General features: G+C 41.0%; 1 protein-coding gene across 1 annotated transcript; it reads left to right on the top strand.

The window, feature by feature from the left end:
* The first annotated feature begins 3,412 nt into the window (after nt 1-3,412).
* On the top strand, nt 3,413-11,457 carry LOC106603711 (aquaporin-11). The gene is made up of 3 exons (XM_014197719.3): nt 3,413-4,126; nt 4,436-4,552; nt 5,332-11,457. The coding sequence occupies exons 1-3, from the start codon at nt 3,532-3,534 to the stop codon at nt 5,436-5,438; spliced, it is 819 nt and encodes a 272-aa protein (XP_014053194.1). The 5' UTR covers nt 3,413-3,531; the 3' UTR covers nt 5,439-11,457.
* Nucleotides 11,458-12,485: the final 1,028 nt, after the last annotated feature.

Below are 12,485 nucleotides of genomic sequence, written 5' to 3'. Positions count from 1 at the left end.
TAGACTAGCAATTGGTTTTCAATAGCAGTGATTTGCATAAACTTTGCTGTCTGTCCCTCTGACATTAGCAACATTATTTTAATATTGAAATTCGAGCTCCAGCTGTCCCATAGTAATGAACGTGTAGGGGTCGGGACGAGACAGACAGGCAGACAGCTAGCTTTTCTCAGCCAGTCATGAATCTGCATTTTTATGAATATATACAAAGAAATTTCACTAGAAAACAGTTTCAACAAATGAAAATGCAGCTACTTTGATGTTATTCTTGCTGCACTGTTTGACGTGACTGTATGTTAGCCGTAGTTGGCTAGCTAGCAAGCAAGGGATAAGAACGTTGCCAGCCAGTATTGCAATAGAACATTTAGAACGAACGACTGGGTTGCGTCCATAGATACAGAACAAAAAGACTTAATGACTGGGTCGCGTCTCTGGCAACCGAACCGGTAGAACCGGTAGTAACCCTACATTTGTGACAGGACTAGATCTCATGGAAGGATGAAATAGTATGAATAAATTCATCAAAATAAAAATTTTTATGAAAATATGTTAATCATTATTTGATTATGTTGGTAACCCGTTGAATAAAAGTGATAATGCCCTCGAAGTTGGTGTTTGGAGGATATAGTACTGGCACGGTTTGCCGACCCTCGACTTCATCTCGGCCTAACAACACCTGTGCCAATATATCCTCCAAACACCGGCTTCATGGGCATTATCACTATTATAATGAAATACTGTCTTTGTTCATGTGATAGAAGGCAATGCCATACCCAATTACAGAAGCCAACTGGCCACTATGTTTCAGCCAATTACTGAGCACAATACTAGTTTCATAACAGAGGCTATGTTACCTAACCTGCACATGTGTCATACACTCAGGAGAAAGTGTCTTAGCACAAACTTACAGGCTGTGGCCACCCAATTGAAAGGCAAAATCCACACAAAGTAATCCTCCGAAACACAGCGATTCAAAGCTGTGATTGTCCCTAATTGCCCTAACGAGTTGTCCTAATGAGGCCATGACCTCACACAATAACACCAATGTACTGCCCAGTGCCCACCCATTCTCTCACTGAAGAGAAAAACAAAACTAACAATGCAGTCAGTTTAGATGTAATCAACTTCCAAATGGTTTATTTAATAGATTCACACACTTATACAGTACTGTATGTTGGTCTATGTATGGGCACTCAAAAGTACTGTCATGAGTTACCGGTACTGGGTTACCAATGATTCCAAGGAGCATCAGTATCAATTGTGCCTACTGTTTGTCATAATAAATGTACTTAATTTGAGTAAATTGAACTCCTAAATAAGGAATGTTGTCATTTTTATGAGCTACATTGATACTATTTTCCTTCTAAACATTTTTCACACCATCGTGGCACTTTTGTTTTATGTGTTGTTATAGCATTCAACCAACAATGTATTGTGCATTTGTTTGTTTTTTTAAATATCGAAAACTGAAAATCCATGATAATTTTGTAATAATCGAACCAAAACCAACCAACCTCAAAAAGCAATAATCACTCAGCACTACTAAAGTCCCTGATGCACAGAGCAGACTGGATTTTCCTGAGGTAATGGATTGTCCTGATAGCACGGTGGAGGAACAAAGCACCTTAATCGTCTCCAGTTGGCTAAATGCCCAGAGGCCAATCAAACCATAACACACAAAAACACAATTTTAACTCTTGCCATATATTTTGTGCATTTTCCACAGTTGCATCCTGTCAGAGCTAATAGTGGTGGAGTCCACACCATGAATTGCTCCACAGGGTGGTTGAGGCACTGTCTTTTTCACAGTGTGTCTGACTGGAACATAACAGTTGCTTGCTCACAGCTCAGCCTGATACAGTGACAGCAGAACATCAAGTCCCTCATCGATGCTTTTCTCTCCTTTGTGTCCAAGACTTCGTGGTCAATGATGTTCATAACATTCTTCTGAAAGTGAGGAAGGAGTGTGAAGGAGAGTGTATTCTGGGAGATTGTGTGCAATATGAAAACACACACACACACGTGCATAAAATGAACTAATCTGAAACACTTGAACCTGTAGTAAAGCCTTCATAGCGCTGTAGTAAAACCTAATAACGAACTTAAAACTATGAATGACTTAACATGAATTAATCATAAACACTGTCACGACACAAACATATTAGGTAGGCATGTTTGCAGGTCTGATCTGCCAGTATTGACTTAGCCTACAGTATACTTATTTACTCAGTGGTAAAACTGTTTGCTAATCCACACAACATCACATGATACAGTTTGGGCAGTCAATAGTGTTACACAATTTGTTACACAACTAACACCACTGCCTTCATTAGGCCCTGAAAAAATACCTAGGAATGAATGGTGTATTTAATCAAGTATGGGGCAAATCCTAGCTTCCACTTACATTTTTATTTAGGGCTCTATTCAATCTGTATCGCAGATTGCGGTATAGAAATGTAAAGGTAATTTTATGATCTGATTGGTCAAAAGACCAATTATTGAAAAAAATATCAGAATTGGGTCGCTGTCTAAACGCAGCCTGTGTCACAAATTGACATCAATGCATGACTAAGTTCAATTTTGTTTTAAATGGAAGTTAGAATTTGCCCCTTTATCAGTAGATTTTATCAAGAAGACATGAGCAGGGCCAACTATCATTAGTTAGTGAGGGGAAGGAATGAGAATCTTCATAGTTTTTCATACTTAAAACAAGAGGGGTCACTCTGGTTCAAGCAACATACCTTTACAGCTCATCACCCAGCTCATATGAAACAGAAAAGTTAAAGTAGCTTGTAAAGGATACATTGTATCCGTTACAGAATAGGAATGTATTCATTTTCTGAACGTTGAATGGATATGTGTAGCTGTTACATATTATCTGATAGCAAGTAAGCTATCATTATACTTTTGCAACTCTGGAGCATAGTCATTTGAAAAGACAAAAAACGAAACATTGGGTAATACAACAGGCATGTATAAGTTATTTTCTTCAAGAATCAATTTATTTAACTAGGCAAGTCAGTTAAGAACAAATTCTTATTTACAATGACAGCCTAGGAACAGTGGGTTAACTGCCTTGTTCAGGGTAGAACAACAGATTTTTACCTTGACAGCTCGGGGATTTGATCTAGCAACTTTTCGGATAATGGCCAAGCGCTCTTACCATTAAGCTACCTGCCGCCCCAATATCAATGGGTATATCATTCATTTAAATTCCATTGAACAGCAGAAAATATCCCAGTCTGTGCCTTTAATGATGTGCTAAGTCTGAAAATTAAAAAAAAGCCCCTGGAATGGATACAGCCTAATAAATAAATCCTTGTTGAATTGTGATATGTTGCATGGCTACTTTAATTGTGTGTGTAGTGCGCCCTCTGCTGTTCTTCCGGACACAAATAGTGAAAGCAACTTCCGTTTGTCGAGCTAGCCATTCGGCTCGCGGCGGAGGACTTTGATACATGTTGTCACTGACTACACAGAGGTCCATTAAGTTACCCAAATGTACGGTCGTTGAGAGAAGCGAAAAAAAAAAAAATGACAGACTTGGGGATTTCACTGGCACTACTGGCGACAACAGTACTTCTCTGCGAGGCGACGCGCAGACTGATCTCGCGCCTCTTCTCTGGCAAGGATTATGCGATTTACCTAGTGGAAATTGTCTCGACCTACCAGCTCTGTGCATGTACGCACGAACTCAAAGTCCTGGGCGAAGTTGGCAGAATCGAACCGCATATAGCACTCACACTGACTTTCATAATCACTGTGGTCCACGTAATAACTTTTCACGGGGCGTTCGCCAACCCAAATGGTGCTATCGAGAACGTTTACCGCAAGAATATCACAGGGAAAGCTGCGGTGGCGCGCATAACTTGTATGTTTATAGGTGGGGAAGCAGCGCAGCTCCTCGTGCCCCACATTTGGTCCTTGGGTCTGTCCGACCACCACCTCAGGCACAAAAGGTTCGGATTTAAATGCTTCAGTCCCATCAATGGGTCCCTGTTGGAGGCCGCTGGTGTGGAGCTGGCTTGCACTTTCGCTGTCCAAGCCGCAGTCCTCCACATTCATAAACTAGACGAGAGATTCCATGCCCCTGTCATCGCTGCTGTCATTACATCACTGGTTTACTCAGGTTTGTCAAGTTGATTTCCATTCTGATCATCGCCACACTGTTTAATAAGTCAGAAGTATAATAGCCTAGTTATCTGCTTGTGCCCTCATGTCATTTATACTTCAATTAAACTAATTTAATTTGTTTGCAATTACTAGACTTGGGACTGGGAATGGAATAGAAATGGAGACTTGGATTGTGTGTTTGTGCGTGCAAGCAGAGAAGGGGGGCGTGGGTGTATGTATTTACACTAACCTATATGAATATGAGAGGATGCTATCCTACTGAGATGTCAATTAACTTTCACCCTTTGCTCCCCTCCAATCTCAGGTGGTCATATTTCAGGGGCTGTTTTCAACCCAATCATGGCTTTCTCCGTCCAGTTCCCCTGCACTGGACACACCTTACTGGAATATGCTTTTGTCTACTGGCTAGGACCAGTCATAGGTAAAGTACTCGTGCTATTTTGCCTACCAGCTGTAAAGGAAATGGTAGCCTGGTCAACCAGACTGACAACAGCGCTCACACTTCGTTCCACTTCGTCATACGTGAAGTGAAACAGAATGTGAGTTGTCGTGATATCGTTCTGGTTCCACTAGGATAGAGAAATGGTAGCCTGGTCCCAGAACCGTTTGTGCTGTACAGACAATTTTTGTATTTTACCAGGTAAGTTGACTGAGAACACATTCTCATTTACAGCAATGGCCTGGGGAATAGTTACAGGGGGGTGAATGATCCAATTGGAAGCCTAGGATGATTAGGTGGCCATGATGGTATGATGGCCAGATTGGGAATTTAGCCAGGACACCGTGGTGAATACACTTACAATAAGTGCCATGGGCTCTTTAGTGACCACAGAGAGTCAGGACACCTGTTTAACATCCCATCCGAAAGACAGCATCCTACACAGGGCAATGTCCCCAATCACTGGCCGTGGGTATTGGGATATGTCTTTAGACCAGAGGAAAGAGGGCCTCCAACACCACTTCCAGCAGCATCTGGTCTCCCATCCAGGGACCAACCCTGCTTAGCTTCAAGGTGGTATGCTGCTAGCTCAAAGCCTATGGTCATTCACATGACAATTAGGGACCAGGCTAGAAAAATGGGTTCTTGTGTAAGACAATTGAGTTTCACCCTGCCCTGGGGTTTGGGACAAGGCTGGACTACAGAGGAAAAACTTGCTCCCAAGTGTACCCTGTATAATCTTTATCTATCTATATTCACAGGCATGGCCATGTGCATCCTGCTCTTTGACAAAATCATCCCACTCCTATCTGGGAAAAGCACAATGGGCCTGGGCATCCCTGTTGTCCAGAAGAAGAAGATACAGTAACACACAACTGAGATTGTGGCTTCAGCCCTCTGAGTAGGCTCTTTTATATATGATGGTGCCGGGGCGGCCGTTAGTATTTGATCATTATGGTCACCTTAACATGACTAGGTCTAAGGGCGCTCACACATACTAAGTCTTAACTTTGATTATTTTACCCCCCAAAAAAGAAATTGTAGTGGGCACAAGTCTATAATCTATTGAATTATCAATATTGGTGCCTGCCACAAACAAAAACAGTATTCTGTCTATGCTTAGGGCTAAGTGCTCATCCATGCAACAAACAGTTGCTACTCATTTTCTGTTTATGCTGCCCTAAAGGAAAAAAAAAAGGGCCATAATATCAGCTGTTGATCAGTAAAACATTTTTTTACTTAATGGAAGATTTTTATATGGAAAATGTGCTGAGAAAAGGCTCCCTGGACTTTGTCATTATGCAATATTTTAGTCATTAGTGCAGGGTTACCTCTAATGGCATAACATGTTCCTGTATGAACCTATCCGAAACTGTCATGGCATGAACTGAAATTACCCTTCTACTCTGGATGACTACAGCAATGGCATACAGTGCATTCGGAAAGTATTTAGACCCCTTGACCTTTTCCATTGTTACGTTACAGCCTTATTCTAAAATGTATTAAAATGTTTTTCCCCCCCCCTCAATCTACACACACACACACACACACACACACACACACACGCCCCATAATGACAAAGCAAAAACAGGTATTGACATTTTTGCAAATTTATAAAATAGGGAAATATGACATTTACATAAGTATTCAGACCCTTTACTTAGTTGAAGCACCTTTGGTAGCGATTACAGCCTCGAGTCTTCTTGGGTATGACGCTACAAGCTTGGCACACCTGTATTTGGGGAGTTTCTTCCATTCTTCTCTGCAGATCCTCTCAAGCTGTGTCAGGTTGGATGGGGAGTGTTATGGCACAGCTATTTTCAGGTCTCTCCAGAGATGTTCGATCAGGTTCAAGTCCGGGCCGCTCAATGACGTCCAGAGATTTGTTCCCGAAGCCACTCCTACGTTGTCTTGGCTGTGTGCGTAGAATCGTTGTCCTGTTGGAAGGTGAACCGTCATCCCAGTCTGACATCCTGAGCAGGTTTTCATCAAGGATCTTTATACTTTGCTCCGTTCATCTTTCCCTCGATCCTAACTAATCTCCCAGTCTCTGCCTCTAAAAAACATCCCCGCTGTGTCGTGTAAATTCATGTATACTGAGAGAGATTGATTGTTTGAATAATTGTCAATCTTTAACATTGATTCATTATTGCAATGAAGAAGCTGGTCGACCGCACTCTGAAATGTGTGTTGTTGCAGAGAGCTTAACCTTCCAGAGGAATCCTGGTTCTTATAGAGCCGACACAAATGCTTAGTCATGGCTGGTTCCACCCCTCCCATGCAGATCAGGAGACTCAGACACTTTGGGTTCATCTTGTGATTATCTGCCCCTGGTGCCGTTTTAACCCTCAACCCGGCTTTGTTTCTAATCATCCTTGTATTTGGGCAACTATGAGGGATTTTGTTCTACTCCTCCAGGCTCTCTCTGTTACACCCACCACATCTTGTCTATGGAATGTAGTCTTTAGGTTTTATCACCAAGTCAACGGTCAGCTCAAGCTCTCTCTAGTGACCATACGCTTAGATTAGCTGCAGGGAGCCAGAGTGTAGTCCATAAAAACACATTATTAGAACAGAAATGTCCCACTCTTTTTCAAATATATAAAATGTCAAACAAATCAGGTAAACACGTAATTTCTCACAGCTACCACCACCACCACCATGCTTCACCGTAGGGATAGTGCCTGGTTTCTTCCAGACGTAATGCTTGGCATTCAGGCCAAAGAGTTCAATACTTCAGACCAGATAGTCCTTTAGGTGCCTTTTGGCAAACTCCAAGCGGGCTGTCATATGCCTTTTACTAAGGAGTGGTTTCCATCTGGCCACTACCATAAAAGGCCTGATTGGTGGTGTGCTGCAGAGATGGGAGAATCTTCCAGAAGGACAACCATCTCCACAGAGGAAATCTAGAGCTCTGTCAGAGTGACCATCGGGTTCTTGGTCACCTCCCTGACCAAGGCCCTTCTCCCCCGATTGCACAGTGCTAGGAAGAGTCTTGGTGGTTCTAAACTTCTTCCATTTAATAATGATGAGGCCACTGTGTTCTTAGAAATCCTTCAATGTTACGAAAATGTTTTGATACCATTCCCCAGGTCTGTGCCTCGACACAATCCTGTCTCGGAGCTCTATGGAAAATTCCATCGACCTCATGGCTTGGTTTTTGCTTGACATGCACTGTCAACTGTGGGACCTTATATAGACAGGTGTGTGGCTTTCCATTTGAATTTACCACAGGTGGACTCCAAGTTGTAGCAACATCTCAAGGATGATCAATGGAAACAGGATGCGCCTGAGCACAATTTTAAGTCTCATAGCAAAGACTCGGAATACTTATGTAAATTAGGTATTTCTAAAATCCTGTTTTAGCTTTGTCATTGTGTAGATTTGAGTACATTTTTATTTAATCCATTTTAGATTAAGGCTGTAATGAAACCAAATGTGTAAAAAGTGAAGGGGTCTGAATACTTTCCGAATGCACTGTACCATGTTGTTGCTGTATGAACCTTATACCCTGGATGACTACACCAGTACAACATACTCAATATGAGCAGAATGAAAAAGACATGTCCCTAAGGGAGAGGCTATACAGACACGCTGGTGCCCAAATTGATGACTTTTGTCACGTAGCAAGAGCAGTGGAGACAAACATTTGGTTCAGTCAGAAACCTGGTCTCAGACTAGACGTAACATAATAAATGAAAATCCAAGACACTCAGTATTATAAGTTACATAAGACAAATGGCAAAAACAAAAAGTTGGTTGGGGTGGATAGGTGATCGTATATATCGAACGTCTACCAACCCAAAGGCTGTAAATTTGAATCAGGCAAATTTTAAAAATAATTAGCAACTAACTGATTTACTACTTTTCATGTTAGGTTAAAGAGTTAGCTAACCCTTCCCTAACACCTGAACTTAACCCGAACGTTAGCCACCTAGCTAGAATTTGTTTCATACATTTTGCAAATTCGTCACGTTGTACGTTTTAGCAAATTAACATAAGAATTGAAATTTGTAACATATACAAAATTGGTGATGGACATTCACAAACATAACATATACTAAAATGGAGTGTCTCGGCTTTACATACATAATAATAAGAAATGCTCTGACCACAGCTCAGCTGCAGCCAGTCGTCCTGATGAGCCCTTCAGCTAGCTAGTTTAATGATTGTGGCTAGTAACTTCAGCTAGAATTTGAAACTTGTCTGACTAAGTTGGGACATTTCAGAAGCATCCAGTTAAACCGGAGTAATAGTTTATTTAATAAAACCATTTGAACGTTAGATGTTCACTACAATAAAAATGTGCTTTAGTGTAGCCAATCAGGCCAGGGTGACTGCTATCTAGTGAGCAGTGTAGGTAGACTGTTTCACGGTAACATCCAGATGGTTACGACAAATATTACAAGTTAATTCTCATGTAGGCTGCTATCCTCCTCAAAATAAAATCAAGTGTGATGAAACAAAAATTGGAGATCGTGACCAAAACAAGTTATTTCTCCCTCGTCCATTGACAAACAGCACGTTTGTTTACAAGGGCTTATCAGGACGACTGACTGAACCAAACCCATTTGTCTCTACACTCGACTCTCAGCTGCGTGACATACAGTGCAATAGTATTCACCCCCTTTGGCATTTTTCCTATTTTGTTGCATTACAACCTGTAATTTAAATGGATTTTTATTTGGATTTCATGTAAAATGGACATACACAAATAGTCCAAATTGGTGAAGTGAAAAAAAATTACTTAAATAAATCACAGAAAAGTGGTGCATGCATATGTATGCACCCCCTTTGCTATGAAGCCCATAAATAAGATCTGGTGCAACCAACTACCTTCAGAAGTCACATAATTAAATAAAGTCCACCTGTGTGCAATCTAAGTGTCACATGATCTCAGTATATACACACGTTCTGAAAGGCCCCAGAGTCTGCAACACCATGAAGACCAAGGAGCTCTCCAAACAGGTCAGGGACAAAGTTGTGGAGAAGTACAGATCAGGGTTGGGTTATAAAAAAAATATCCTAAACTTTGAACAATCTCACGCAGCACCATTGAATTCATTATTTAAAAAAAGGAAATAATATGGCACCCACAACAAACCTGCCCAAAGAGGGCCTCCCACCAAAACTCACAGACCAGGCAAGGAAGGCATTAATCAGAGGCAACAAGAGAGACCAAAAGATAATCCTGAAGGAGCTGCAAAGCACCACAGCGGGAGTATCTATCCATAAGACCACTTTAGCTGGGCTTTACAGAGGAGTGGCAAGAAAAAAGCCATTGCTTAAAAAAAAAGTTAAAAAAGCAAATATGTTTGGTGTTGGCCAAAAGGCATGTTGGAGACTCCCCAAACATATGGAAGAAGGTACTCTGGTCAGGTGAGACTAAAATGTAGCTTTTTGGCCATCAAGGAAAACACTGTCTGGCACAAACCAAACACCCCAAGAACCCTATCTCCACAGTGAAGCATGGTGGTGGCAGCATCATGCTGTGGGGATGTTTTGCCATTGGCAGGGCCTGGGAAACTGGTCATAATTTAAGGAATGATGGAGGGTGCTAAATACAGGGAAATTGAGGGAAACCTGTTTCAGTCTTCCAGAGATTTGAGACTGGGACGGAGGTTCACCTTCCAGCAAGACAATGACGCTAAGCATACTGCTAAAGCAACACTTGAGTGGTTTAAAGGGAAACATTTAAATGTCCTGGAATGGCCTAGTCAAAGCCCAGACCTCAATCCAATTGAGAATGTGGTATGACTTAAAGATTGCTGAACACCAGCAGGAACCCATCCAACTTGAAGGAGCTGGAGTAGTTCTGCCTTGAATGGGCAAAAATCCTAGTGGCTAGATGTGCCAAGCTTATAGAGACATACCCCAAGAGACTTGCAGCTGTAATTGCTGCAAAAGGTGGCTCAACAAAGTATCGACTTTGGGGCAGTGAATAGTTATGCACGCTCAAGTTCTGTTTGTCTTCGCTTGTTTGTTTCACAATAAATAAATAAAAAAGGCATGTGTAAATCAAATGATAACCCCCCCCAAAATAAATCTTAATTCCAGGTTGTAAGGCAACAAAATAGGAAAAATGCCCAAGGGGCAGGGGGGTGAATACTTTCACAAGGTACTGTACATCCATTTTGGCACCAGGCCTCTCCCTAATGTCATCAGTCATTGTGACATACCTCAGTAGAAAGAAATTCTGCATCACAAATGGAGCCAGGCGTTTGCAGCCCCTCAAGTTTAATATGAACTTTCTGTTCCAAACGATGGAGTACCTTAGTCTTTGCATGTGTGCTGGTTTTTCACCAAGCTTCAACTGTCCCATTTTAGTGGCGTCATGGTACTATTCCAGGTATAAATTTGTCTAAAAACAAGGGTTATGTTATGACTAGTCTGGATCATGATGATTAGACATTTAAGGGGTCATATGCTCATGTCAAACAATGCATTATAACTGCAAAGGTCAGTTTGCTCTTTGGCAGAAAGAGAGAGCAAACTCAAATGTTTAGGCAGACACAGGCATTACCTTACTGCAGTTACATAACAGTGAGAGTCTTTGAAATGGCATCCTATTCCCTATATATAGTGCACTACTTTTGACCACAGCCCTATAAGCCCTGGTCAAAAGTAGTGCAACACACACACACACTTGTGAATAGGGTGCCGTTTTAGACAGTCATAGAAAACAAAAAAAATGCCTCTACTCAATCACTACTCCACATGTTGTTACAATGCTGTTTGGCCAGCAGTACCTCAGTAGCTTCTCAGGCCAAAGGAGTATTCCATTTGTTAAATGATGCATGGAGATTGTTTTGTTCTTTAAGAGAGCTGTATTGCTGTCAGTGGTGATTGTGCTACATAATTGAAAAATAAACATTTTTTTTAGAGGACATGAGGATTAGGGCTGCATTTAAATTTGCATCTGTATTTCTCGGTATGTCTAGATTTTTATCCTAGTGTTCGGTCTACGAGCTGCCTCCATTTTCAGTGTTCTGCTGCAATTCAGATGGGCAAATGGTACATCAAACTTTACATAACTACATACAAGCTGAAATGTATTTGAGACAAAGACACTTTTTGCTTTAGCTGAACAGAAGCTTGTTTAGTTAAAGAATTGCTAAAAAAGGAAAAAGTTCATGTTCAAAATAAAATGTTTTAAAATTTAAACAAATCTTCTGAAATATGGGGATTCTCAGACTATACCGTCACAATATTACCACATATCCCAGTCCCAACAGCCATAAGGAGTAATGCTAAAGGAAATTGCTTAAATGATATTGGGCATTTTCACCACTAGAAAACATTGAACCGTTTGTATAACCATGTTATCCTATAAAATCAGTATTTTAATCTCTGGGGAAGGCGATAAACTGGGTGGAGTGTCCGTCCTGTCCAGTTGGCTTTAGAGATTCAATCTCCATAATTGATCATTACAAATGAACAGTCAACACCACACAACTTCCTTCACTGTAGAACTTGTTAGCTCAGAATCTGATCCTGAAGATGACAAAAGTATTTAAAGTGAACTCACTTTTGAAGTGTGAATTTAAAACTTTGTTTCCACCAAACAGTTTAAATTGTTAGCTGGTTGTTCAGCAACATCCACATTATCCTGCATTTTTTTTAGAACTAGTGGAAACCAATATCAGTTAACAGTGCATTCCAAAGCAGGATAAAAAAAAAAATCAATTGGGATCCAGTAGCCTAATGCAATTTTTCATTAAGTAATTCTACATATTTTTTAATTCAACAATGCTTTCCCTCTGATTAAAATGCACACTGTGTGCAGAAAGTCTAGGGATGTCCATTTCCCTTCTGATGGAGAATGAACAATTAAAAGAGCAAAGAGGGCTGGGATGGTGTTTGGGCGCTGAGCGACCACTGTATTTCAGCATAAATCCTCTCCCTCTGAATCCAT

Source organism: Salmo salar, chromosome 04 (genome assembly GCF_965601325.2).
Source record: "Salmo salar chromosome 04, fSalSal1, whole genome shotgun sequence".
NCBI lineage: Eukaryota > Metazoa > Chordata > Actinopteri > Salmoniformes > Salmonidae > Salmo > Salmo salar.
The sequence above is the reverse complement of the archived record's forward strand: the minus strand, read 5'-3'. Positions and strand labels throughout refer to the sequence as shown.

Coding starts and splice junctions, on each gene's coding strand:
- LOC106603711 (XM_014197719.3), top strand. CDS start 3,532: ATGACAGACTTGGGGATTTCACTGGCACTACTGGCGACAACAGTACTT. Junction 4,127..4,435: donor TACATCACTGGTTTACTCAG/GTTTGTCAAGTT, acceptor CTCCAATCTCAG/GTGGTCATATTTCAGGGGCT. Junction 4,553..5,331: donor CTGGCTAGGACCAGTCATAG/GTAAAGTACTCG, acceptor CTATATTCACAG/GCATGGCCATGTGCATCCTG.